This window comes from Squalius cephalus (genome assembly GCF_949319135.1).
Source record: "Squalius cephalus genome assembly, chromosome: 5".
In the NCBI taxonomy this organism is placed as follows: domain Eukaryota; kingdom Metazoa; phylum Chordata; class Actinopteri; order Cypriniformes; family Leuciscidae; genus Squalius; species Squalius cephalus.
Genome location: NC_137126.1, coordinates 12,274,369 through 12,301,976, shown reverse-complemented (window position 1 = coordinate 12,301,976; position 27,608 = coordinate 12,274,369). Strand labels below are relative to the sequence as shown.

The 27,608-nt window shown below is 37.3% G+C and overlaps 2 protein-coding genes across 2 annotated transcripts in view; one reads left to right on the top strand and one right to left on the bottom strand.

Moving 5' to 3' along the window:
* Positions 1-14,255, top strand: part of tprn (taperin) — a 40,740-nt gene extending 26,485 nt beyond the window's left edge. Inside the window, exons 2-4 of the mRNA XM_079871013.1 lie at positions 10,734-10,932; positions 11,580-11,695; positions 13,269-14,255. Of these exons, the coding sequence (XP_079727139.1) occupies positions 10,734-10,932; positions 11,580-11,695; positions 13,269-13,331 (378 nt within the window). The 3' untranslated portion in view covers positions 13,332-14,255. The remainder of the gene's footprint in view (positions 1-10,733; positions 10,933-11,579; positions 11,696-13,268) is intronic.
* Positions 14,256-16,337: 2,082 nt separating this feature from the next.
* On the bottom strand, positions 16,338-27,572 carry ssna1 (Sjogren syndrome nuclear autoantigen 1). Its single transcript, XM_079871019.1, has 3 exons — positions 27,242-27,572; positions 25,042-25,241; positions 16,338-16,761 (listed from the first exon to the last, which is right to left on the bottom strand). Exons 1-3 carry the CDS (start codon positions 27,291-27,293, stop codon positions 16,666-16,668), a joined length of 348 nt encoding a protein of 115 aa, XP_079727145.1. The 5' UTR covers positions 27,294-27,572; the 3' UTR covers positions 16,338-16,665.
* Between the last annotated feature and the right edge of the window lie 36 nt (positions 27,573-27,608).

The window sequence follows — 27,608 nt, the reverse complement described above, 5'->3', positions numbered from 1 at the left end:
CCCCATTATGGATGAACCAAGCCTGGTTCCCAGTCCTGATGCAGCTGACGAGTACCGCCCGGTGGCCGATACCGGTGAGGAGGGATCTCCTCTCGCAGGCAAACGGCTCGATCTGGCATCCTTGCCCGGAGCTTTGGTTCCTACATGTGTGGGCCATCAACGGGTACCCGTTAACCTCCCAGCGGGAGTGTTAAACACGATCACGCAGGCTAGAGCTCCATCTACGAGACGGCTCTATTCCTCAAAATGGTCTGTGTTCACTAGCTGGTGTACACCGCGCGGCACTTCACCCTCACACTGTGGGGTGTCGGAGGTTCTTTCCTTTTTACAAGAGCTTCTGGATAAGGGCAGAGCCCCATCCATGCTCAAAGTTTATGTGGCGGCCATAGCAGCGTTCGCTGAACCAACGTCTGGCCAGTCACTAGGAAGGAACGATCTGGTCATTCGCTTCCTTAGAGGAGCTAAGAGGCTGAATCCTCCCAGACCTCCCTCGGTTCCCGTTTGGGACCTTTCCACGGTTCTGGAAGCCATGAAAGGTGCCCCATTCGAGCCAATACAATCAATAGACCTTAAACACTTGTCTCTAAAAACAGTGTTTCTTCTGGCTCTCGCTTCAGTGAAGCGCATAGGGGACTTGCAAGCGCTCTCAGTGAGCGCGACGTGTATGGAGTTTGGACCTAATGACTCGAGAGTCATACTCAAACCAAAGCACGGATATGTTCCTAAATCCCTCAATACACCGTTTAGGGCACAGGTGATCTCCCTGTCAGCCCTGCCGGTATCTGATGAGGAAGGGGACGCAGGCTTCCTTTGCCCGGTCAGGGCATTAAGAGCCTATGTGTCTCGCTCATCTGTTTTCAGACAGACGGAGCAGCTCTTTGTTTTGTTCAGCGGACGTTCTAAGGGTCTAGCCGCGTCAAAACAGAGTTTATCCAGATGGATAGTTGACGCTATAGCGCTAGCTTATACATCTAAGGGCCTGCAATGCCCGTTAGGTGTCAAAGCGCACTCCACGAGAGGCATGGCCTCGTCGTGGGCTTGGTCTAGTGGGATTGCCTTGCAAGATATCTGTATGGCGGCAGGCTGGGCCTCCCCGTCTACATTTATAAGGTTTTATAACCTCGAGGTTCCCGCTTTACAAGCTAAGTTGCTCTCGGTCTAAATTTTCAGTACTGCCTGCCCGATGCTATCGGCTCAGGAGGCTGAAACAGTTAGAGCGTCGATCACTGATCGCCTGTATACTTCTGTGGGCAGTGCATAAGTCCCCCATATTCATCAGTCCAGGCCGAGTTCGCCCTGGCTGTGTGGAACACTTGATTTATTCTGCTCTTATTAGGCAAGGCAAGGCAAGTTTATTTATATAGCACATTTCATACACAATGGCAATTCAAAGTGCTTTACATAGAAGAAATTAAAATAATAAAAAGAAATAAGAATAATTAAAACAGTTTAGAAAAATAAAAAATAAAATACAGTACAGTACAAACAGTCGGACGAACATTGGCACAGTGCTCATTCAGTAAATGCATAGTTAAACAGATGTGTTTTGAGTCTGGATTTGAATGTGACTACAGTAGGAGCACATCTGATCTCCTCTGGAAGCTGGTTCCAGCTGCGGCTGGCATAATAGCTAAAAGCAGATTCACCATGTTTAGAGTGAACCCTTGGTATTTCTAGCTGATATGATCCTAGTGATCTGAGTGATCTGTTGGGTTTATATTCAGTGAGCATATCTGCAATGTATTGAGGTCCTAGGCCATTGAATGATTTATATACCAGTAATAATACTTTAAAATCAATCCTAAATTTAACTGGGAGCCAGTGTAAAGACCTGAGGACTGGTGTGATATGTTCATATTTTCTAGTTCTGCTCAGAATCCTGGCGGCAGCGTTCTGTATGAGCTGCAACTGTCTTATGGTCTTTTTGGGAAGGCCAGTGAGGAGTCCGTTACAATAATCCACTATAATTGACACATCCAACTGTTGACTTCATCAATGCATTGGCACAGGGAGTCAATGGGGCTGTAATCGTTAGGCGATAGGGCTAAGTAGAGCTGTGTGTCGTCTGCATAGCTGTGGTAAGCCATTTGGTTCTTTCTCATTATTTGGCTCATTGGGAGCATATACAGGTTGAACAGGAGTGGCGCAAGAATTGAGCCTTGAGGGACTCCGCATGTCATGGATGTCCACTCAGACTTATGATCTCCTATACTCACATAATAACCTCTCCCATCTAAGTATGACCTGAACCATTTTAGGACTATCCCAGAAAGCCCCACCCAGTTTTCCAGCCTGGTAAGAAGTATGTTATGATCGACAGTGTCAAATGCAGCACTGAGGTCGAGTAGTACCAGCACTGATATTTTGCCTGAATCAGTATTTAAGCGAATATCGTTTATTATCTTTATGAGCGCTGTCTCTGTGCTGTGGTGCGGTCGGAAACCAGATTGAAAATTGTCAAAGTATCCATTCGAGCATAAGAATTTGTTCAGCTGATTGAAGACAACTTTTTCAATGATCTTGCTTATGAAAGAAAGATTTGAGATCGGCCTATAGTTGCTTAATATGGTCTTATCCAGATTGTTCTTTTTCAGGAGGGGCTTGACAACAGTAGTTTTCAGGGAGTTTGGAAAACTCCCAGAGAGAAGTGAGGCATTTACCACTTCTAGGAGATCTGCTTCTAAACTGTTAAACACACTTTTGAAAAATGATGTGGGAAGTGTGTCAAGAGCGCAGGTTGATGTTTTAAGGTGCTGTACGGTTTCTTCCAAAATTTTGCCATCAATTTCTTTGAAATCAGACATAGTAACTACTTTCTCAGGCGGTTTGATCTGTCTGACCCCAGGGCAACTCAAGGATGTGCTGATCACCTTTCTGATATTATTGATTTTCTCAGAGAAGAAAGAAGCAAACTCCCTGCACTTGCTGTCTGAGAGCATTTCACTGGGAATCTGGCTTGGGGGGTTTGTCAGTCTCTCTACAGTAGCAAAAAGAGTGCGTGTGTTGTTTAAATTACTGTTTATAATATTTGAGAAGAAAGTCTGTCTAGCTTTGCCTAGTTCCATATTAAAAGCATGGATGCTGTCTTTGTAGATGTTATAATGGACTACAAGTTTTGTCCTCCGCCACATGCGCTCTGCTTTTCTGCATTGTCTTTTCATATTTTGCACTGCTGTTGAGTTTCTCCAAGGTGCTTTTTGTCTGCCATTCTTCTTCCTGACTTTGACAGGAGCAATATCATCAATTACACTTTTAACTTTTGAGTTAAAAGAATCAAGGAGAAAATCAACAGAGTCAGCAGATATTGGTGTTAAGGATATAGCCTTCATAAATAGTACACTGGTGTTCTCATTTAAGCATCTCTTCTTGACAGACACAGATTTAGCTTCAATGGCAGGAGAGATCAATATATCAAAGAAAATACAGAAATGATCAGACAGTGCTACATCCTTAATAACAATCGATGAAATGTTTAGACCCTTACTGATAAGTAAATCTAGAGTGTGTCCACGATTGTGTGTGGGTCCATGTACATGCTGAGTCAGATCAAAAGTTTTTAAAACACTTTTGATTTCTTTAGCCATGTTGTTTTCTGCACTATCTATGTGGATGTTAAAATCTCCAGCAATGGCAAAACAGTCAAACTCTGATGTAATTGTTGATTATAGTTCTGTAAAGTCCTCAGCAAAGGCTGAAGAGTATTTTGGAGGCCTGTAAATAATGATAAGTAAAATGCGTGGAGCACCTTTTAACACAATACCCAGATATTCGAAAGACAAGTAATTCCCAAACGATATTTGCTTACATTGATAGATATCTTTAAAAAGAGCAGCTAGACCCCCACCTCTTTTTATTAAAGCTCTATATTACAGGAATGATGCTATTCTAGCCCCTCTTCCCGGATTCTCTGTGAGTCCCATGTGATTAGGCACTGTGTGAGCCCCGGGCACCTGCCCTGGGGACTTTAGTGTTGTATCTCAAGCACGCACGGCGTTTTACACTGTGTTCCCCTAGCGTAAGATATTACGCAGTACGAGAGAACCTCTCGTAAGAGAACGTACTCGGTTACTAACGTAACCTCGGTTCTCTCTAGAGAGGGAACGAGTACTGCGTATCTTGCCGTGCATGCATCACGCTCCGTTTCGCTTCGGCGATAAAAAACTGGTCAAACCAGCCTCTCGAGGCTATATTTATAGTCGAGCCCCACCCTCTTTTGGCGGGACATGACGTATTGGGCGCGAAGCGCCCTCATTGGTTCCGACGTCATGAGGGTCCTCTCTCGATAGGCTGGTGCAGTTGCCGCAGAGCAGCCAATGGGCGCGCGAGCTGTCTCGCCCATGGCTGCAGGCTGCTGCAATGTGTTTTACATTATTGCAAAATTAAGGATAATTTTTTGGCTTCAATATCTCGTGGAAAAGAGGTTTTCCCCTAGCGTAAGATATTACGCAGTACTCGTTCCCTCTCTAGAGAGAACCGAGGTTACGTTAGTAACCGAGTACGTTTTATGTGTCATCTGAGGCCAAAGTTGGATTCTGACAAGAGAATATGATTTTGACTGAAATATTTGTGTTGGACGTGGAAGTTTGAGGTTTGTACAAATTGGTGTGTAGTTACGATATTGTGTTTGTGAGAAAATGGTGAATTGTTTCATGAATTGTGTGTTAGCAATTGAGAAAAACTGTAATATCTCTATTTGTGTAAAAAACATATTTGACTACTCATCCACATCCACATTAATACAGTATGTACAAAGCCCTGTGATGATCCAGACATTCAGGATGAGATAAGCTGCTATGTTGACATGTGACTCATGTATATCTACAAGCTGTGTTGGGGTAACGCATTAGCCTACAAGTAACTTGAGTTACGTTTTCAGATTACTTTTTTTCAAGTAACGAGTAAATTAACACATTGCTTTTAAATTTACAACAACATTTCTGAAGTACTTTTTCAAATAAGTAATACTGGTTACTTTGTTTTCCTATTTATTGACCACAGCTCAACTTTCCCCATGTTGAGAGAAATTGGCGTTGTGTGCACTGTGTAAACATGATGGTTATTGTAGTTAGGGTTAGGCATTTACTCATCTCACTTTGCACATAAAGAGATTCAGTATTCCTCAAAATGAATTAAAATAGAGAAATGCAAATTTCAGAAAAAATCTGAATATTATGCAAACCTGTAATGATTAAATATGTTAAATAAAACAAATATACTTTATGTATTTAATCTCACTTTATTAACCAATATTTTTGCTGCCGACCTTCGATGATCCAATACAATCACACTAATAAGCAAAAATGACTTTTGTGTTTAATTTTTTTGGTGTTTATTGCTGAAGAGTTTTGAACTTTCTTCTCCTGTGTCCTATTCTTCTGCAATCCAGCACAGCTGAAAGGTTTGTTTGAAGGTCTGCACCCTCTACTGCTTTTTGTGTGAATGTTTGCTAAAATAAGAGTTTAAGGTCTGAAAAACACCACTGTTAAACTCTTTCCCAATAATTCAAGCTTTAATAGGCGTAGAGATCAAAATGGAGTGGATATGAAGAATCCTTTCCAATGGTGCTTATTCTTCCAATCTCTCTATCCAGAATGTGTTATATGAGCACTCTGAAAATATTTCTAAATAATGATTGATCTGCTTGAATGGAATTTGACTTTTTTTCTCACGCCAAAGAATATATTTTAAAATATTTGTGCTGGTGAATTGCGATGGGAAATGGTTGAAACTGCCAGCATATCACGCTGTACTCATATTTTTTAATGCTGGCTGAATAGTCAGGAAATATTTCAGCATGAGCCAAGAGTGACTAAATTACTCCACACCAGAAACTTCACTTGTTACTGCCAGTGACTTATTCAGAGTTTGGGTAAATCATGCCTCAGAAAGCAGTAGGTTAAAGAAACTACAGTAGTTGAGTGGGAAAATGGCTATGGTCACAAGTGTTGTTTAATGCTAAGGCTGGTGCTGAATTTTTACATATTTAAATCTGATGTAATTGCTCTATTCCAAAACCTTTGAGCTGCCCATTGCATTTTAAGAACACATAGATGCTCTAGAGACACAAAGAGTTTCAAAAGCTAGTCATCTTATTTCTGTTTTCTCTAAGATATCTTGTCTTGACCAATTCTGAGGCAGCATATAATCATTTTTTTGTAGAAGATAATCACAGAATGCCTTGAGACAAGTTCAGCGAAGAAATAAATCCAATTTCGACAATTTAATGTATTGCAAAGTCAAAATTTTTTTTTTTAAATTCGATTTTAAATTTTGAAGAAATTGGAAATACAAATAAGTTGTTTCATACATCATGAAGTCTTAAGAAATGGCAGAATTTCAAGATGTTGTCCAGTGGAAACAAGTTTGTGATGTTTTGACATCCCAATTGCACTTCAGATTCAGCCTATGTGGGCGTACAGTAAGACATCTCTTTTGATAATGCCTACATTGTCATGCCCGTGAGAATGTAACACACTATGTGGTAAACCAAAACCATTTGACCTGAAAGACTATTGCATAAGCTTGGTTTAAAACAAAGACATGCCAACACCCAAATAACACCCTACTGTCAACTGTGGTAGTGGAAGCATCATGCTTTGTTTTTTTTTTTTTTTTTTTCAGTAAATATCTATACTCTATAGAGGAAACTGAAAAGGCTGTTGTTATCACGGCAACTTGGACAGTGGCAAATCTGTAAAGAAAACTAGATTCAGTCTGCCAGAGATTTTAATTTTGGGTGGAGATTCATTTTCCAGCAGCACAATGACCCAGAACACACAGCAAAGGCTGTGAAAAGATGGATCGCAAAAAGTTAGTATTATGAAAACCAAGACCCAATTCTAATTGAGAATCAGTAGTATGATCTGAAAATTGTAGTCCACACATATTCAATGTCTACTTTGGAGTTGGAACAAATTTGCATTTAGGATTAGGCAAAACTTTAAATTTGCAAAACAAACCCAAGAAAATTCTAGACTGCAATTGCTGCTAAAGGACAATGAACAAAATTAATAACTGCTAAAGTCTTAAATTTATTTAATTAGAAGTCTTATTACAAGTTTTATTCATTTATAGGCCTTTAATTTATAATTAATTAATTCTTCAAATTTTTAATCTTTAATTTATCATTTTTGTGTGCGTGTATACACACACACACGCCACTTTTTAGGTACACCTTGCTAGTACAGAGATGTAGCACCTTTTGCCTTCAGAACTGCCTTAATTCTTCGTGGCGTAGATTCAATAAGGTGCTGAAAACATTCCTCAGAGATTTTGGTCCTTATTGACATAATAGGATCACGCAATTGCTGCAGATTTGTTGGCTTCACATCCATGATGCAAATTTCCTGCTCCACCACATCCCTCAGGTATTCTATAGAACTGAGATCTGGTGACTGTAGAGGCAATTTGAGTATAGTGAACTCATTGTCATGTTCAAGAAACCAGTTTGAGATGCTTTGAGCTTTGTAACATGGCACGTTATCCTGCTGGAAGTAGCCATAAGAAGATGGTACACTGTGGTCATAAAGGGATGAATATGGTCAGCAACAATACTCAGGTAGCCTGTGGCATACATTATGCTCAATTGGTACTAAGAGGCCCAAAGTATGCCAAGACAATATACCTCACACCATTACACCACCACCAGCAGCCTGAACTGTTTATTCAAGGCTGGATGGATCCATGCTTTCATGTTGTTTACGACAAATTCTGACCTTACCATCTAAATGTCTCAGTAGAAGTCAAGACTTCACACCAGGCAACGTTTTTACAATCTTCTGTTGTCTAATTTTGGTGAGCCTGTGCGAATTATAGCTTCAGTTTCCTGTTCTTAGCAGACACGAATGGGACCCAGTGTGTCTTCTTGCTGCTGTAGCCCATTGTGCATTCAGAGATGCTCTTCTACAGACAAAAATCTCATTTTCAGCCACTGAACTGCCACTCACTGGATATTTACTCTTTTTCTGACCATTATCTTTAAACCTTAGAGATGGTTGTTTGTGAAAATCCCAGTAGATAGATCCCTTTTTTTTTTTAAATACTCAGACCAGCCTGTCTGACACCAACAACCATGCCACGTTCAAAGGTCCTTAAATCACTTTTCTTCCCCATTCTGATGCTTGGTTTAAACTTCAGCAGATTATCTTGACCATGTCTACATGCCTAAATGCACTGTTGCTGCCATGTGATTAGCTGATTAGATATTTTCATTAACGAGCTGTTAAACAGGTGTACCTAATAAAGTGTGTGCGTAGATTCATAAATGATTTGTGTTATTAGAGATTTAGCTGAAAAAAAGATGAAAGGAGGGTGAATACTATCTAAAGGTGCTGAATGTCTGAATTAATGAGTTAATCCTTTAGGTATCATGTTTGTATCTTTTATTTATAAAAAGAGTGACAGATTTGACTACACACCCAGTCTACTCACCCATGTCCACTGTGTTATGTAACCACTAAAAGAGAGCAAAGTTTGTACAACACCTCTGAAAGAGGTTTTAGGTTCACAGGTTTTTTTTTTATTACCTGGGATACTTTTTTCAGGATTCTTTGATGAATAAAAAGAAAAAAGAACAGCATTTATTTAAAACAATATACACTACCATTCAAAAGTTTGGGGTCAGTATATTTTTTTTTTTTTTTTTTGAAAGAAATTGATGCTTTTATTTAGTTTTTATTTATTGATAAAAAGTGATATTAAAGATTAAAATGTTTAGAAAAGATTTATATTTTAACAAATGCTGTTCTTTTTATTTATCAATGAATCCTGAAAAAAAGCATCACAGGTTCCAAATAATAGTAAGCAGCACAAATGTTTCCAACATTGATAATAACTGAGTATCAAATCATCATATTAGAATGATTTCTGAAAGATAATATGACACTGAAGACTGGAGTAATGGCTGATGAAAATTCAGCTTTGAGCAGTAATAAATTACATTTGAAAGTATAGTAAAATAGAAAACCATTATTTTAAATTATAAAAACTTTTCACAATTTTACTTATTTTTCTGTATTTTTGATTAAATAAATGCAGGCTTGATGAGCATAAGAGACTTCTTTCAAAAACATTAAAAATGGTAGTTTCGAAACACACACACACACACACACACACACACACACACACACACACACACACACACACACACACACACACACATATACATATATATGTGTGTGTGTGATCATGATCATGGTATATAAGAGGGTATATAAGGTTACATTTATTACACCAAATAAACATCAACCAATTATGTGCGGCCTTTGTCCAGTCGTTTTGATGGGCGTGCCATGTAAGGCCATGTTCCTTTGTAAAATAAGCTTGCTTATATGTAGTCGAGTAAGGACATGTGATTGAGATTAGAGTATATTTAGGACAGCGCTGATACACAAGGGCCAGGGCACAGACGTTGACCAGGTGACTCTCACTAGGGTGCTTTGGACACTACATGCATACCTATGGGTATAATATCTTCTAGTGGCCCTTCACGTTGAGTTTGAATCAGACAAGAGTATTTATTTGTCTGATAAGTCCTTAATAAGATTAACGTAATGTTAAGGTGTTGTGAGTGGTTGCCAAAGCGTTGCTATGGAGTCCTGAATACGTTAAAATGTGAATGCTAGGGTGTTCATGGTGGTTTCAAGGTGATTATTTTTTAAAGAAGCCAGTCCTTAAGTCTGTATGACATTCTTGTGTTCATGTTATATTGCAGACCACTTTTGCAGCTATTGAGGTAGGATATAGATAAAGGCCAGGGATACATTTCATATGTTTAGTTTTGTGTGGGTTAAGGGGTATGGGTAAGGTCAACAGTGTAATTACTGAAGTAACTACGGAAATGAATTACAGCTGTAATTACATGCCGGTATTAAATAAAAGTACAATGTAAAAACATGAATGTACACAATAAGTGCAATTCTATTCAATTATTCATTTAAATGTTAATACATAGTTAAAGACACTTATAAAGTGGGTCCAGTAATAATAATGATGGTGAATGATATGGTAATCATTCAATGCTACATTATATTTGAAAGAACTATGATACGATACCGTCACACCACTTCCAAAAAGGTGCTCTGAGTTCATTTGAGTTTCCCAATCGATTTGCGTGTCAACATTTATGACCATGACTGACTGAGATTATCAGACAAGCTTAAATAAATCATAATAAGGATTAACAAATAAAGCAATAAGGAAACTATGTTCTCTGTTAATGCTTAATTTTTGACCCACAATTTCCCTTTCGTTTGCATTATGTGCATAGTCAAAAAAATGCCTCCATTTGTTTCCATAGGTCCATGGTGTAGATAAATACATCAGGTGCACAGGCCTGGTAAAGTTTTGCTAAACAAATATTTGTTTTGGTCAGGACCTGCCATAGAGCCATATACAAGTTTGGACACACTCATACTTCATTATTTCTAATAAAGTAATTTTAGGTTTCTTTAAACTACAAAATAACACAAATTGGATTATTATGTAGTGACCAAAAACTGTTAAACAAATCATAACTGTCCTATATTTTACCTTAATCAAAGTCGTCACAGTTTGTCTTAGTATCTAAGTCTTAGTCAAACGTAGTATCGAAAGAGTTCACAGATCTGCTGGACATTTCCTTCAGTATCCGTTCAAACTCTTGTGGAAATCTTCACAGCATTATTTGAAGTTTTGCATTTGCAGATTGCGTGCAGGTCTGAAACCTAACAAACTGTCCTCTGTCTCCACCACAGTTAAAAATATCCTTCAACGAGTCCAGCCTACAGAGCACATTTGAATACCCGTCCGAGAACAGCGCGTGGGAGAGCGGAGAGGAAGAGGAGGAAGGAGAGGAAAAAAGAGGAGAAGATGATGGAGGGATCATTGCAGGGAGGATAAGCATTCCTCGTGCCAGCTACTCCAGCTCACCCACTCACTCCAACAACACCACGGGTTAGTAAGATGAGAAGAATGACAGGAAAGGGATAGAATGAGAGGAAGGCACAGAAACCATAGATGAGGTGAACAGGAAATGGATTCGGTTCACATCCTATTTTTATCCACACGTTTCGTCCTATACATCTTTTGGAATGCAACTCTTGGATTGATAAATAGGATGCAAATTGGGACCTGTTTATTGTGGTCTTACAGGAAGTGGGGTCAGTTTGATGAATCCATAGTAGATATAAAATAATGATTCATGTTCAGTATTGTAGAGATGCTTGAAATGAGGTGAGGATGATTTGTTGGGCTGATCTCTCAGTGTTTAGAACAGATCACCTTCATCATTACAATAAAGCTCTATGGCTCTACATATGAACAGTGTTGACACCTGCTGGTCAGTAATGAGGTGTTACATTTATTGCATTTGGGTAGTTGACAAGGATGTTTTGCAGAAACAAATAACAACAAATTTGAACATTTAAGAAGTCAACATATATGTTAAGGTACAAGGGAAGGTGTATATAAAAATGTTATAATATAAAAATGTACATAATTGCAATTATATGTCTAAAATATTTTTAGATGAAGTATAGTTTCTGTGATGATTTTTCAGTCTGTTTTGACATTGATTAATATCTTTCTTCTCATGTCCTCAGATCTGTCCAGTTACACACCCAAACACTCAGTGGAGTTTAACGCCTGGCAAGAACACAAGCTCGATGAGTCAGCTCACCGGGAGGAAGACACTTCACAGAGTACAGAGGGGGTCATGGTAAAACAAAACAAAACAAAAAATAAATAGCCTATATACAGTGTAAATGAGTAGAAAATGTGACTGGTCCCTGTTCGTGTACAGTGTTCTCTATTTGGCATTGCTTGCTAGTTGCTTGGGCATTCTGGGTGGTTTATCACGGGCCCAAGTGAAAATAGCCCTCCCTCAATTTTCTGTGGCCTCTATGGTAATGACAACTGCATTAAAATGCACAAGTGACTCTCATAAATTATTGTTCTGTGTGTCCATGGAATACAGCAGTGTCTCTCGTTCACAATAGGTTACAGAGAACCATAGAAACATTTAAGCACAACTGCAAACAAGAAACACACTACCATTCAACAGCTTGGGGTCAGATTAAAAAAAATAATAATAATACTTTTATTCAGCAATGATGCATTACATTCATCAAAAGTGACAGTAAATACATTTATACTGTTGCAATTGATTTCTGTTTCACATATATGCTGTTATTTTTTTACTTTCTGTTAATCAAGGAATCTTGAAAAAAGCATCAGGGTTTCCACGAAAATAAGCATACTAAGGAAATATGTTTAATATGAAACTTAAAAAAAACAAAAAAAAAAACACCCAGAATGATTCCTGAAGGATCATGTGACACTGAAGACTGATATAATACTACTGAAAATTCAGCTTTAGCATCACATGAATCAATGCCATTTTTAAATATATTAAAATAGAAAACAGGTATTTTAAATTGTAATAATATTGGCCATATATTTATATAAATAATATATTCCTTTTTTTGCAGAAAAAAAGTGTGTATATATAATATATATATAATTATATATATGTGTACTGTAGAATTAAACATTATATATATGTTAAGAATTATTGCCGATAACCAAAAAAGTACAGTATTAAAACTCTTTACTGTTTATTAAATAAATAAAAAAACAAGAAAAACTAAAAAAAACTTGAATGTAGAGTATGAATTTTGAGATTGCTACCAATATTTTTAGAGTTTATGGGATAGACAGTTATTTAACTAATTATTTGACTAATATTAGTGATCAGAGATGTATTACCATTTTATCAGCTTTGGATCGCTTGTAAACGGGGTAGCATATCTCTTCAACAAACCTTATGGTTTGAGTAAAAAAAAAAAAATGTTTACTGTATGTTTGTAGCACAAACAGTTTAAGACAAGTTACACACCAAAGTTTAATACTTCGGTTTAGGAGTAGAACAAACCCCTGAGCAACAGTTAAGACTTTTATTTAGCAATGATTCATCAAAAGTAACAGTATAGACATTTATAATGTTACTATAGATTTCTGTTTCACGTAAATGCTGTTCTTTTGAAATTATTCGTCAAAGAATCCTGAAATATGTTTAATATGAAACACCCCTGAGTGACAGTAAAAGTGTAAATTGACCTGTACAGAACCAAATTCTGAACAAAAGTTCAGATTTCATCATGCATTACTTCATTTAGTCAACAACCATAATCAAATCATTGTCAGAGCAAATATTTTCACCTATAATACACAAGACAACCATGGAATTAAACCTATTGATTAACTTTGTCTTTGTTGTTGTTGTTCACCAGCTGACACCTGCTGATAGCTCCTCTCTGTCAGACTTCAGCAGTGAACCAGCCCTCTACTTCTAAACCTTCCAGATGTAGGGAAGATACGGGACCAACCACTGCCTGCCAGCACCAGCCTGGATGCAAAGAAAAAACTTCCAGAACATTGGGGACCAGTAGCAACCAGCACGTAAACGTACATTTCGTATTCCGTGGCCGTACGCCATCAGCGTCAACAGCAGGGTTTTCCTCACTGCTGATCCACGTAGCGGATGTGTCACACACATCTGACCTCCTGTTGCCAGCGATTGTGATCGTGATGGACTGTGTTAACGTGGAAAATGGCTTGAATAGCCATTCCGCTCTTGAATTTCACTCTTCCATCACGTACTTGCTCTACGTATGTAATACTCACCTCATGAAAGTGACCAAATTTCTAAAAGAGTGAAAGATGAAAGACTTGTCCTTTAAATAGAGAAGGAAACTTGAGTGTGTAACAGGACTCCAGAAAGAGGACAATAAGAGGGTGAAGCAACAAAAAATGAAATAAGTGACTTGTTTATGTATGACTGGTGAAAGGGTGCCACAATCCTTGTTCTATGTGATGTTTTTGTATGTGCATGTGTAGGTCTGTATTGACTCCCTAACTATAGAATTCGTCCACTTTAGTTTCATGTTTCCTTTTGTATGTCTGTGTTTCAAGGTAGACATTTCTAATGCACAGACCGATATACTATACAACTGAAATACTAACAACATGTTAGTGTTGACTTGGTGATTCTAGATCAGTTTTTTTTTTGAAGAGCAGCCCTTAATTGCTGAATTGAGTGAGCTGGTTAAACAAATTCATTCTGTTTTGCTTTTCCATGGTAAAATAATTGATTGATTACACAAATATACATAAAAATGCTTGGTCATGATTTGGATCACAAACGCAATTATAAATTCAAGTCAATCCTGTGAAGACATTCCCAGGTTACATTTGACCCCCTCCAAAAAAAATTTTTTTGGCCTGTTTTTAGGACCATCATTCGGACATTATTTCCATGACATTTAAGCATGTTTTCCTCCAAAATTCTTATTACCGTAATACGTGTGAGTTGTTTTCCCCATTATTCATAATCTGGCTTACATTATTCATAATCTGGTTTACTGCATTACAGTAAAAAAAAACAACACTCCTATATGTAATAGATTTTTTTTTTATTATTGCATTATTAAATGTTCACGTTACGGTAATGACAATTTCGGTGAGACTGGATGTACCTAATTATTTGCCTCCTAATAATCCTTAAAATACTGTTTAAGCAAAATAGAATGTATATATTTTTGGGATGAAATATGACCTGGAAATGTTCTTGGCAGGTTTTGTGAGATTTATGATCTGAGATTGTTTTAGTATGCCATTTTAAGCACAGTGTTACTAACTGGTGCATCAGTTTTATCAATAATCATGCTGAAGTTTATATCCTTATGTGTTCTGAACTGGACATTCTTGCAGTACAAATGGGAGCGGTCAGTTTTAGTAATGAAGGTAGGAAACATTATTTTGTGGATTTTTGAGTGGACACGCTGTAAGCATGTGTGTGTGTGAAACATGAAGACTAAATACACACAATGCCAACTGACTTGAGTGTGTCATGTCTGTTAAATGGCTTCGGTGTATCAGCTCACTTGTCTCCTCGGCCTTTCCGACCAGTATTGATGTATAGTTTGTACACTCCAGGATTAAGTTTTCATAATTTATTTGATCTCTTTTACCACTTTTTCATGTTTTTAGTCAAAGGGGCAAACGGTAGCACTGAGGTGTTTCAGGATAATTCTTTTGATAATTTGACATCATGTACAAAATGACATGAGTGTTGATAAGACAGCTTACATGTACATCTTAGTCCTATGCTTTTGTATTAATTAATTTGCACTGTCTTTGTTTTTTGCTTTATTTTGCACCTGATGCAGTTAAGTTTTGAGAGTTGGTTGGAATAATGCCTTTAAGGAATCTAAAATCACTTTCATATTATAATTTATTTAATACAAATTATAATCTGTGTTCACTGGGAGCATGACATTGACTACAAACTAAACATATACTACCTTTCAAACATTCTGCGGTCAATAGGATTTTTGAAAGAATTTAAAACTTTTATTCAGCAAAAAATGTATCAGAAGTGACAGTAAAGACATTGTTAAAAAAGTAAGAAAAAAAGTATCAGGGTTTCCACAAAAATATTAAGCAGCTCAACTGTTTTAACATTGAAAAGTAGAAATGTTACTTGAGCACCAAATCAGCATATTAGAATGATTTCTGAAAGATCACTTGACACTGAGGACTGTAATAATGGATGCTGAAATTCAGCTTTGCCATCACAGGAATAAAATATATTAAAACAGAAAACAATTATTTAAAGTTGCAATAATATATATAATATCACGGTTTCGTTCTGTTTTCCTGTATTTTTAATGAAATAAATGCAGCCTAGGTGAGCATGAGACTTTCAAAACATAAAAAAAAAATCTTATTGACCTCAGACTTTTGAATAGTAGTGTATTTGAAAAAAAGAAAAAAACAAAAATCTGATTTTTGCTGCCTGTCTGAACAAACATTTGAACCCATGATTTTTCATATATTATAATTAAAGGCAATTTTTATTTAAGAAAAAACTTGAAATAAAGCTATTTCACCAAGTGTTAGAATTCAACCAAATCTTACATTCTAGTTCTGCAGTATGTCACTTTAGCACTCGCTTACAATCCCAGTCTATATACAGTAGATCCTCCAGATGTTCTTAGCAAACATAAAATATTCTTGAGGGATGCATTAGACATTTAGAGGGTTGGGAACTATTGCTTTTGTGTCTTACAAAATGTAATGCAACTTTAAGTGTTTCATTAGTTACTGTAACTCCAATCAAGCTGCTCATTGCTCTGGTGGTTAATGTACTTTTTGTCAAATAGTTTGTCAGAACTTTTTCTCATTCTTTCTGTTTTCTGCATCAAGAGAATATTAAATGTACAATTTGGGTTTGATGAACTCAGAGGGGAAAAAATGTAAAACACAAAGGAAATATTCAATAAACAGATGAAGGTTGTGGAGTTTTCACACTTTGTCTTGAGCTATTATTTATTTACACACAGAAATTCCCTTTATAGCCCTTTAAATAACGTCAAACAGATAACTTGTTAATTTGATTTATTAAAACATTAAATTTAAATAAAAGCATTACATTAAACACTAATCATATATCAAAACATTATTACAAATCTATACACTTTACATGCACAGCTTCCGGATAAGAATGAGAAGTTACACTCTGATGTTGTGTGGTAAAGGTTGCTGGTAAAGATGAAAGAAGAGATAGGAGATGAATGGAATATAGACAAATGAAAGGACAGGGAGAATGGAAAAATTCAGTATTTATCAATGATCTTTGCTGCTTCTTGGTTCAGTGGCTTTGGTCAGATTCCCAGTTTCCTTCTTCAAAACGCTCAACAGTGTCTGAGAGCTTTCAAGAATCTGAGAAAGACAGACAAGGGATTTGTTCAAACCATAAACACACATTTTCTTTGTGTAACTAACTAACCTCTGCATGTTGCCCTACTTCTTTGGTTGGCTCAGTTGTATCATTCAGATTAATTAGTCTGAAATGTGGTGGCTGTCCACACACTAGCATTGTTATTTAAAAATAATTAAAGGGTTTCTGAAAGATTTTTTAACAACCTTTTTAAGATCATGTAAAGAAAATTGAAGCAAATACAATACGTCAATATGTTCACTAAATGTAAATGTCTATGGAGAAACCTAATAAGTTGTATTAGGAACATGTTTGACAATACAACTTCCAACATATGTCCATTAATTTTTAATTCATTTAAGTAAGAAAACTAGCTGGAATACCTCTGCTCTCAACCACAAGAATATGGACTTAACTTTCACTGTATCTTCTGATCACACTGCAAAACAAGTAATAAAAACTCAGTGAGTGTTTAGCGCAATTTTCTGACGTCATGGGATCACAACACTAAGAGATAGTAAATCTTTTCCTGGAATTTTTTTTTTTTTTTTTGTGCGTTCCCGAGATTAGACCTTCCTTAACATAATGCCGAAAACCCGAAGTCTCTAGGTGGTCTGGTTGAGGAGGAGATAGAAGTGCAAGATTGGTGCGCACAGACAGAACAGAAATCATGAGTTAACAATCGCAATTTTGTCCGGTGGAAAATTGCGCTAAAAAGTAATGTTCTTCCTCAGTACTTTTGTCTTGTTTTCCAGTCCAATTAGCTGGAACAATTTACAAAATGACATGAAATATGAAGTCTTATTTTCTATGAAAATGCAGTGAGTATGCTAAAAACAAAAATCTGCCAAGGGTCTCAAAAAAATCTAATTAATTAAAAGTTTACATTATTCATTGACAGATATGTGTTTTAAGCTTAAACTTAATTCAAATTATCTTCAAACTCAAATTTAAAAACTTGCATTTGCATATCAGGTAAATGTATCAAAGATGTTTAGATATTTGTATAAGAAAACAGGAATAGCTAGGAGGATATAATTTTTTTGCAATGCATGCAACATTTAATGCCATAACATAATCTGATTTAAGACCCTTATAAGGCCTTAAAGGGGGGGTGAAATGCTATTTCATGCATACTGAGTTTTTTACACTGGTAAAGAGTTGGATTCCCATGCTAAACATGGACAAAGTTTCAAAAACTAAGTTGTACGTTTGAAGGAGTATTTTTGTTCCAAAAATACTCCTTCCGGTTTGTCACAAGTTTCGGAAAGTTTTTTTCGAGTATGGCTCTGTCTTACGTAAGATAGGGCGGAATTTCCTTATATGGGTCCTAAGGGCACTTCTCCGGTAAGATCGCGGCCGCGCGCGCACTCTTAGACCAGAGCAAGAGAGTGAAAGCAGTTCGCCATCAAAGCGCCTTGCCCGGCTTTTGGGAAGTCAATGTCACCAAAGAAGTGTGTTTTTGGTTGCCAGGGCAAGACAACCCTGCACAGATTCCCAAAGAACCCAGCGTTAAGGAACCCGTGGGTGGATGGAGTTTGTTTTCCTGAGCATAAACGGAGTTGTGTAAGACTGTTGTTCCCTGCATTTCGACGATGATTGTTTTATAAACAAAGCCCAGATCTACGGATTTGCAGATCGTCTAATGCTTAAGGATCAAGCAGTCACAATGATAAAGGTTTGCGGTCGTGCGTTGGAACCGGACGGTGAGTAAAACTGTTTGTTGAACAAATGTCTCTGTGTGTTGTCACTAGCTTGGCGCGTTAGCACAGCTAGCTGCGCCCACACGGCCCGCCTCCAGCCGCTCGGTTTTTTCCGGAAAGACTCGGTACAGCCTATCTTTCTGTTAAAAATGTAATAAAACAAAAGACTTTTTGGAGATATGAAGGATGCAATATTACTCTATAGGTACTCACGATTAACAGGAGATTGAGTGAAAATGAGCATTTCACCCCCCCTTTAATTTGTCTAAGGATAATTAAGTCTTTAAGACCTGCAGAAACCCTGAAAAAACAAAAACAGATATATTTATAAAGAAAATGTATAGCATTATATATTATGCTCAAAATGTGCTGTTTGGAGCTCAAGAAATATGTCAGAATTATCAATGTTAAAATTGCATATTCTTGCATATTGCATTTTTTATTTCTGATGAATATAAAGTTTGAAATAGATGTTGTAAAATTAAATATCTTCTGTCACTTTTCATTAATTAAATGCATAAACGTATTAATTCCTTTATTTAATTTTTTTTAATCTTACTAACCCAAACTTTTGAAATATATATACACATGCATACACTTTTATATTATTCATTCATTTATTTATTTATTTATTTATTTATTTATGATTAAACACCATAGCAGCAATGGCTTTATTCATGGCAATCAACAGTATTTCAATTTTAAAACAGTTATGATTACAACAATATCACTTCAGTACATTGTTTACAATAATCGAACAATTTTGTCTTAAAAAAAAAAAAAATACGGAGATATACATAAGTATACCAATATAACCACAACAGTAATAAATCACATTTACATCGAATCATTCAATTTAATATATGATAGAAATTTAAAAAATATTCCAGGAGGAACCTTGTTAAAAATGTCCATTAATACATTTTCTGAATAAAAAAACGTTTTCTAATGTCATTTAAAAATGGGCATTCTATTACAATGTTTTACACTCAAAAAATTCGTACACAAATCACAAACCAGTTTCTCTTCCCCTTTCAATAAATATGAATGAGTGAGTCTTGAATGTCCAATTCAACATCTCATATATCTCATATCTATTTACAAAATAATAATAATATGTAGCTCCTTGACTTAGTACTGTATTCAACTCCTATAGTTTGTTATATTTGCATTTGTTCCATTCGCCATTTATATATATATATATAAAAACCGTGGGAACCGTGTGTGTGTGTGTGTGTGTGTGTGTGTGTGTGTGTGTGTATATATATATGTGTGTGTATATACAGTGAGGAAAATAAGTATTTGAACACCCTGCTATTTTGCAAGTTCTCCCACTTGGAAATCATGGAGGGGTCTGAAATTGTCATCGTAGGTGCATGTCTACGGTGGCCCAGTAGTGCACAACACATCGAAATGTAAAAAGCAAACATAAGTTCACAACACAACGAAATTAAGCCACAACACAACGGAAACAAGCCACAACACAACGAAATTAAGCCACAACACAACGGAAACAAGCCACAACACAACGAAATAAAGCCACAACACAACGGAAACAAGCCACAACACAACGAAATAAAGCCACAACACAGCGGAAAATCTACAACACAACGAAATAAAGCCACAACACAACGGAAATGCTCCCGTCCCGACCACTTGAGGGCTCTCGGAGTTAGTTTTCCTAGCCATTGTTCTATAGAGTCAGCAGTCTTAATATATCAATACCACGATTAGTTTTAACAGTGTATATCGACATTAAAATATTACTTCAAAATAACCTACATGAATTATAGCTGTGTATTTGATTTATACTCGAGAATGCTTGGACGCGCTACCACAGCGCATGATCCGTAAGGGAACGTCTGGCAATTCCACCAAGTGGTTAAAACGTATAATTTATTATAATATAATTTGATAAATAAAAATAAAAGCCATTTGGTGAAATAGGAAGGTATTGGCACAATTCCACCTATAATAAGTCAGTCTGGTCACTAGGAACCACAAGCTTTGTGACATGAAAAAAAAAAACTTGATTTAGGCCTAATGTTTGCATAAAAAACAAATCTTTTGCAAATTGAGCTATTGGCACAATTTCACCTGTTGTAAGTCAGTCTGGTTAATAGAAACTACAACCTTTGAAACATGATAAAAGAGAAAAAACACTTTTACAGAAATTTCCTAAAAAAAAAAATTCTTTACTGTAAATACATGAAGGCTATTGGAAAAAAGTCACCTGTATTAAGTCAGTTTACTATCAAATACAATAAAGCTTTGGATTTTGAACATGTCTGTTTTTGAATGTTAAAAGTAATTTTAATTAATACAAATTATACGTTTTAACAACTTGGAGGAATTGGCAGACGTTCCCTCAGGGATCAAGCGCTGTGGTAGCGCGTCAAACTAACTTTATCGAGCCGTCTAGTGGTCGGGAGCATTTCCGTTGTGTTGTGGCTTTATTTCGTTGTGTTGTAGATTTTCCGTTGTGTTGTGGCTTATTTCCGTTGTGTTGTGGCTTATTTCCGTTGTGTTGTGGCTTTATTTCGTTGTGTTGTGGCTTTATTTCGTTGTGTTGTAGATTTTCCGTTGTGTTGTGGCTTATTTCCGTTGTGTTGTGGCTTATTTCCGTTGTGTTGTGGCTTTATTTCGTTGTGTTGTGGCTTATTTCCGTTGTGTTGTAGATTTTCCGTTGTGTTGTGGCTTAATTTCGTTGTGTTGTGAACTTATGTTTGCTTTTTAAATGCCGTTGTGTTGTGCACTACTGGGCCACCGTACATGTCCACTGTGAGAGACATAATCTAAAAAAAAAAATCCAGAAATCACAATATATGATTTTTTTAACTATTTATTTGTATGATATAGCTGCAAATAAGTATTTGAACACCTGTCTATCAGCTAGAATTCTGACCCTCAAAGACCTGTTAGTCTGCTTTTAATATGTCCACCTCCACTCCATTTATTATCCTAAATTAGATGCACCTGTTTGAGGTCGTTAGCTGCATAAAGACACCTGTCCACCCCATACAATCAGTAAGAATCCAACTACTAACATGGCCAAGACCAAAGAGCTGTCCAAAGACACTAGAGACAAAATTGTACACCTCCACAAGGCTGGAAAGGGCTACGGGGAAATTGCCAAGCAGCTTGGTGAAAAAAGGTCCACTGTTGGAGCAATCATTAGAAAATGGAAGAAGCTAAACATGACTGTCAATCTCCCTCAAACTGGGGCTCCATGCAAGATCTCACCTCGTGGGGTCTCAATGATCCTAAGAAAGGTGAGAAATCAGCCCAGAACTACACGGGAGGAGCTGGTCAATGACCTGAAAAGAGCTGGGACCACCGTTTCCAAGGTTACTGTTGGTAATACACTAAGACGTCATGAAATCATGCATGGCACGGAAGGTTCCCCTGCTTAAACCAGCACGTCAAGGCCCGTCTTAAGTTTGCCAATGACCATTTGGATGATCCAGAGGAGTCATGGGAGAAAGTCATGTGGTCAGATGAGACCAAAATAGAACTTTTTGGTCATAATTCCACTAAACGTGTTTGGAGGAAGAAGAATGATGAGTACCATCCCAAGAACACCATCCCTACTGTGAAGCATGGGGGTGGTAGCATCATGCTTTGGGGGTGTTTTTCTGCACATGGGACAGGGCGACTGCACTGTATTAAAGTGTAAGTTGCAGGTTAACCACCACAGCCAATTAATGTGTAAATTAAAGTGCTCTATATGCATATATTTAATTATTTCTGTCTTAAAATGCGTTAAAATAACATTTATTGGGGTTTCTTCAAAGGTAGCGTGTTTTTTCAGTTACTGGGTGATGACGTCACAAGAGGAACTCGCAACCCATACTCTGCTAGATTCTTACTGTATTATGGCTATTTGGAGAACGACTGAGGATGTGGGAAACCATCAAATTCTTTATGGACCACAGCCCTACAATTTTTAACCGGTCAGGCGTGAGAGAGGGCACTCAGGGCAGCCATGGCACTCATAGAGTTATAAATGCTTGGTGTGAGGAGAATTAGTGGAGGGTTGGCCAGGTGTCCTGGTGAGTAGCGTTAGCTACGTTAGAGCTAGTCTAGCCTGGTGCAAACTTAACCCGGATAATATAACGGAACAAACAAGTCTTTTCAAAATATTGCCGTCATGTAGAATAGCAAGGAGGGACAACGACTGAAGACATTATTTACTTACAGTAAGTCAGTCCAAATCAGAGCTGCAAGCCTGCAACGTTAGAGATGCACACACTGCACAGGCGCAATAGCTAGTCTCATCGACTCCTCAAACGTCATGTAATACCCTTCCTCAATCCACGCGTTATCAATTTCTCACGATTTAATTAGCGATGTTTATTGTCAGAAAAGAAAAAGAGAGATCGATGTCCCCATCACTGTGTTTGTGTGGGCTATGCCAGTTGAATCAGCAGTGGAGAGTATATGTGTTGGAGTTTAGTGGAACAGCTCGACCTGCGACCGGCTGATCTGACGTGCCTGAACCCGTTTGTTTTGCGAATAGCGTATTCTCATTTCAGGCAGGATCACGGTCCCCTTGAAGTCAGCACGCACGAGTATGTTTACAATGGAGTTATTTTATCCATAATTTTTTTCTGAAGTTATGTAAGGTGAATATAGCTGCTAGCGTACGGTAACTCTACTAGTGAGTTCCTCTTATGACGTCACGCCATATCTAGTGGAAGGGAGCGGGAGCGGTTAAAACCACTGTTAAAAGTGCCAACTTTTCATATTATATCAGCATTTTGGTATAAAAAACAATGGTGGGCGGTTCTTATCTTTATGTTTAATAAACACATTGCATTACTTCGTGAAAAATTTAACCTGCAACTTACACTTTAAGGAGAGGATGACCGGGGCCATGTATTGCGAGATTTTGGGGAACAAACTCCTTCCCTCAGTTAGAGCATTGAAGATGGGTCGAGGCTGGGTCTTCCAACATGACAATGACCCGAAGCACACAGCCAGGATAACCAAGGAGTGGCTCTGTAAGAAGCATATCAAGGTTCTGGCGTGACCTAGCCAGTCTCCAGACCTAAACCCAATAGAGAATCTTTGGAGGGAGCTCAAACTCCGTGTTTCTCAGCGACAGCCCAGAAACCTGACTGATCTAGAGAAGATCTGTGTGGAGTGGGCCAAAATCCCTCCTGCAGTGTGTGCAAACCTGGTGAAAAACTACAGGAAACGTTTGACCTCTGTAATTGCAAACAAAGGCTACTGTACCTCAGGTGTATCTCAGGTGTTCAAATACTTATTTGCAGCTGTATCATACAAATAAATAGTTAAAAAAATCATACATTGTGATTTCTGGATTTTTTTTTTTTAGATTATGTCTCTCACAGTGGACATGCACCTACGATGACAATTTCAGACTCCTCCATGATTTCTAAGTGGGAGAACTTGCAAAATAGCAGGGTGTTCAAATACTTATTTTCCTCACTGTATATATGTATATATTTTTTTATTTATTTTTTATTTCAGATTTACATTTGAGGGCAGCTATTGTATTCATAATGTCAAAATAAAACCGATGTAATGTTACTTGAAGGCATTATGCCTACTATTCCTGCCAAACTTCCATGGTTGCAGTTAGTGTTACTACAGTAAATCCATGGTGAATGTTGCTGATCTGTGGACACTGGATAGTTCATTCATGGCACAATGTTTCTTCCTGGTTTCCACGCGCTGTTTGATCCGTTAATAACGGAGAAATGTGAATGTTTCTCACTAGATCTCGCAGCGATGTTATTACTTCTGTGGCGAATTCAAATGCTTTCTTTACTGGATCTCTTAGCGCTGTGTAGTAACAGTGTCGCTTGATCAAGATCGGCTCGTGCTGCATTGGTCCAAACTGATAAATGGTCCTACATTACGTTTGCCATTTGATGTTGGGCAATGTTGTGGTCGCGCCGGCGTCACATTATGAGCGCGCTTGCCACCGCGCAACGCGCCTGCCACCGCGCAACGCGCCTACATTTGAAATAACGAAATTTTGGTCGGCAGGAAAAATGGTCCAACGAACCGTTCGGTTTGAAAATGCGTACCGAAAACCGAACGGTTCAATACGAATACGCGTATCGTTACACACCTAATATACATACATACATACATACATAATATTAAAGTACACGACTAATTTTATCGGCCATCCTGCTAGATATCAGATATTAACATTAGCACTGCACATTGGAGGAAAAAACACTTACAGTGGTCGACTAATAAACAAAAGATTCATGATGAAAACACAATACAATATTTATCAGCCAACATCTGGCCATTTTGAGACAATATCAGCTAATAATTTTGCCTGGCCAACTAACAACATTAGTGTTGTCTTTATTTAAGTAATTCACTCCATTAATTTTATAAATGTTGTATAAGTTTCATTTAAGATATTGGCACTGGGCTTGGCAAAAACATTGGTCGACAAAAAAAAAGAGAGAAAAAAAAAGGACACAGGTGAAGGTCTCACCTGTGCAACATTAATAAAGCTAGTTTTAGTTTTTTCTGGTCACTCTTTATGAAGACAACATGATCTATTAAACAGGTTGATTGTGTCCTTACCTTCATGTAGGCAGCCTCCGTCTCTGCGATGGTGCGGTCAAAGTCAGCGCGGGCACTGAGACGCCGTGCCAGGCTCTCGTTCACGCGACTCAGCTTCTCTGTCAGCACACGGATGTCATGCTGAAGACGAGTTTTCTCTGCTTCCTCCTGTTGGATCAGCCGGTTTAAATCTTCTCTTTTAGAGCACAGCTCCTCTATACCTGAGAAAAGTGAGGAGGATGAAAAGGGCCAGTTCTTTAAAAAGAGGCAGCTCCAGGCACATCTAAAATATATTTAATCAGTGTTTTATTTGTGTTTCTTTACATTCATGTTGTGATAACTGAGAGGGAGTGTGTATAAGTTGCTGATGAGGGCTTGCTCAGCAGTTCTTCCTACTGATTTGTGCAATAAAGAACAGGATCAAACACCAATTCAAACAGTCCAGTAACGTGATATATATTTATTTATATAAAAATTTGTTTGAATTATTCATGTTTTAATTGTGTTTTATATTTCTTGCACATCACTTTAGTTTCAATATCTGTTGTTTTTAAATGTGCTTTATAAATCAATAAATTAAACTACACACACACACATATATATCTGTATATAGTACTGTGCAAAGTCTTAGGCACGTTAGTATTTTCACCCTCCAAAAGTGGTTTTAAGCCAGTTATTTATATATTTCGCTATAGTGTGTCCGTAGGAAATATCAGTTTACATTTCTAAACATTTATTTTGCCATTAATTGTAATAATCCAGTGAGATTGGATGAAGAAACCAAAAAAAACTGAGACAGACTAAATCCAGAAGAACTGCAGCAACGTCTCCAAGACGCTTAAAGAAAACTTTCTGCAAACTACAGTACTGTGAAAGGTTTTAGACACTTGTGTAAAAATGTTGTAAAGTGAGGATGCTTTCAAATGTCATAAATAGATTTTATTTATCAATTAACTTATATGAACTAAATCAAATCAATATTTTGGTGTGATCACCCTTTGCGTTTAAAACAGCTTTTGTCCAGGTACACTTGCACATCGTTTTTCAGGTAGCTTTTTACGTCTGTTTCTTTAAGCGTCTTGGAGACGTTGCTGCAGTTCTTCTGGATTTAGTCTGTCTCAGTTTTTTAGGTTTCTTCATGTAATCACAGACAGACTCGATGATTGTGAGATCAGATCTCCGTGTGGATCATATCGGCCGTTGTCAGACTGCTTGTGCATACAAAAATCTCGCTGGATTATTACAATTAATGGCAAAATGAATGTTTGGAAAGGTAAACTGACATACAACAGCAAAAGATATAAATAACTGGCTTAAAACCATTTTTTGGAGGTGAAAATACTAACGTGCCTAAGACTTTTACACAGTGCTGTATATATATAACCAAACAGTTTAAAACTACAACACAAATCTGAACAAAACAAAACAAAACAAACCCTCTAAAATGTTAAAGAAGAAGAAGAAGAAAAGAAGAAGAAGAAGAAGAAGCAGCAGCATAACAATATTAAATACAAATACTAAACTTTTGAGCAAAAGTTTGTGGGTGGGTACAGTTGCCCTAAAAAGTATCTAGACAATAACTACCTCATAAAAATAAAAAGAATCCTTTTTCCCCCAAGAGGAAAATTTTGCAAATTGTGTTGTATTCATTTTAAATCACTAAACTACAACAGTTAAACGGTTCAAAAATAAAGTTTAAAAATCCTGTGGCACTTTCTGCTTGTTAAATATTGGTGAATCATGTTCTTAGTTCATGTAATGAAATACACCAGTGGTTATTCTGCTGGACACCTGTGTTAATTTAAGAGAACTGACTTCATTCCAGTGGTTTAATATTTTGTTATCGAATGTAATGACAATGACATATAGGTGTCCAAATACTTTTTAAGGCTACTGAATGTAATAGAATAGATTCTGTTTCTCCAGCTTTAAAGGAGATCATATTGATGTCTCTCACAAACGCTCAGATGTCTTCTTGGCTAAAAGCAAACAGTTGTTCTATCAGGCAAAGGACAAAGAAAGGCATAATACATTATAACTTAGGTGTCACACTAGTCTTCTAATCACTCCTAAGCTAGTATAATGACTGCAAATGTCAACGAAGACTAGCTGCATTCAAGTTCCTTCTACCCATCAAGTAAAACAAAACAAAAATATATGAAAAAGAAAATGTATGTTCCCCTGACAGCAAAATAGTACATCTGGGTCGATGGTTACTTACATTTGACAAGCTCATTGTTGTAGGTTTGCAGCGCAGCTCCTTGCTGGGTCATTCTGATTAGCAGGTTAGCACGAAAACTACAAGAAAAGGCCTGCCTGCACTCGTTTTAACACTAAAAGCGTTTCATGCAGTGAAGTCAGTTAGTTAGTTGTACCTTCTGATGTAAACTGTTTCTGGAATTCGCAAGCCACACACTTTACCGCGCGTTAAATGCTGCAAACCAGCGAGGGGAGTAACTTTAAAGAAAACATTCCAAAAGCGGCTAAGTCAAGTCTCCCTCCTGTTTCCATGGGAACGCATAAGAAGCGTCACCACGACAGTTTGCGTGGACTTTTATTTTAGAATTTAGAATAGTTATATTAAAAAC

Bases quoted from the DNA above. Each gene is read 5' to 3' on its own strand.
- ssna1 (XM_079871019.1), bottom strand. From the start codon at position 27,293: ATGACCCAGCAAGGAGCTGCGCTGCAAACCTACAACAATGAGCTTGTC. The intron at 25,242-27,241 runs GTAAGTAACCAT...CACTTTTCTCAG, and splicing joins CAACAATGAGCTTGTCAAAT to GTATAGAGGAGCTGTGCTCT. The intron at 16,762-25,041 runs GTAAGGACACAA...TGTCTTTCTCAG, and splicing joins CGGAGGCTGCCTACATGAAG to ATTCTTGAAAGCTCTCAGAC.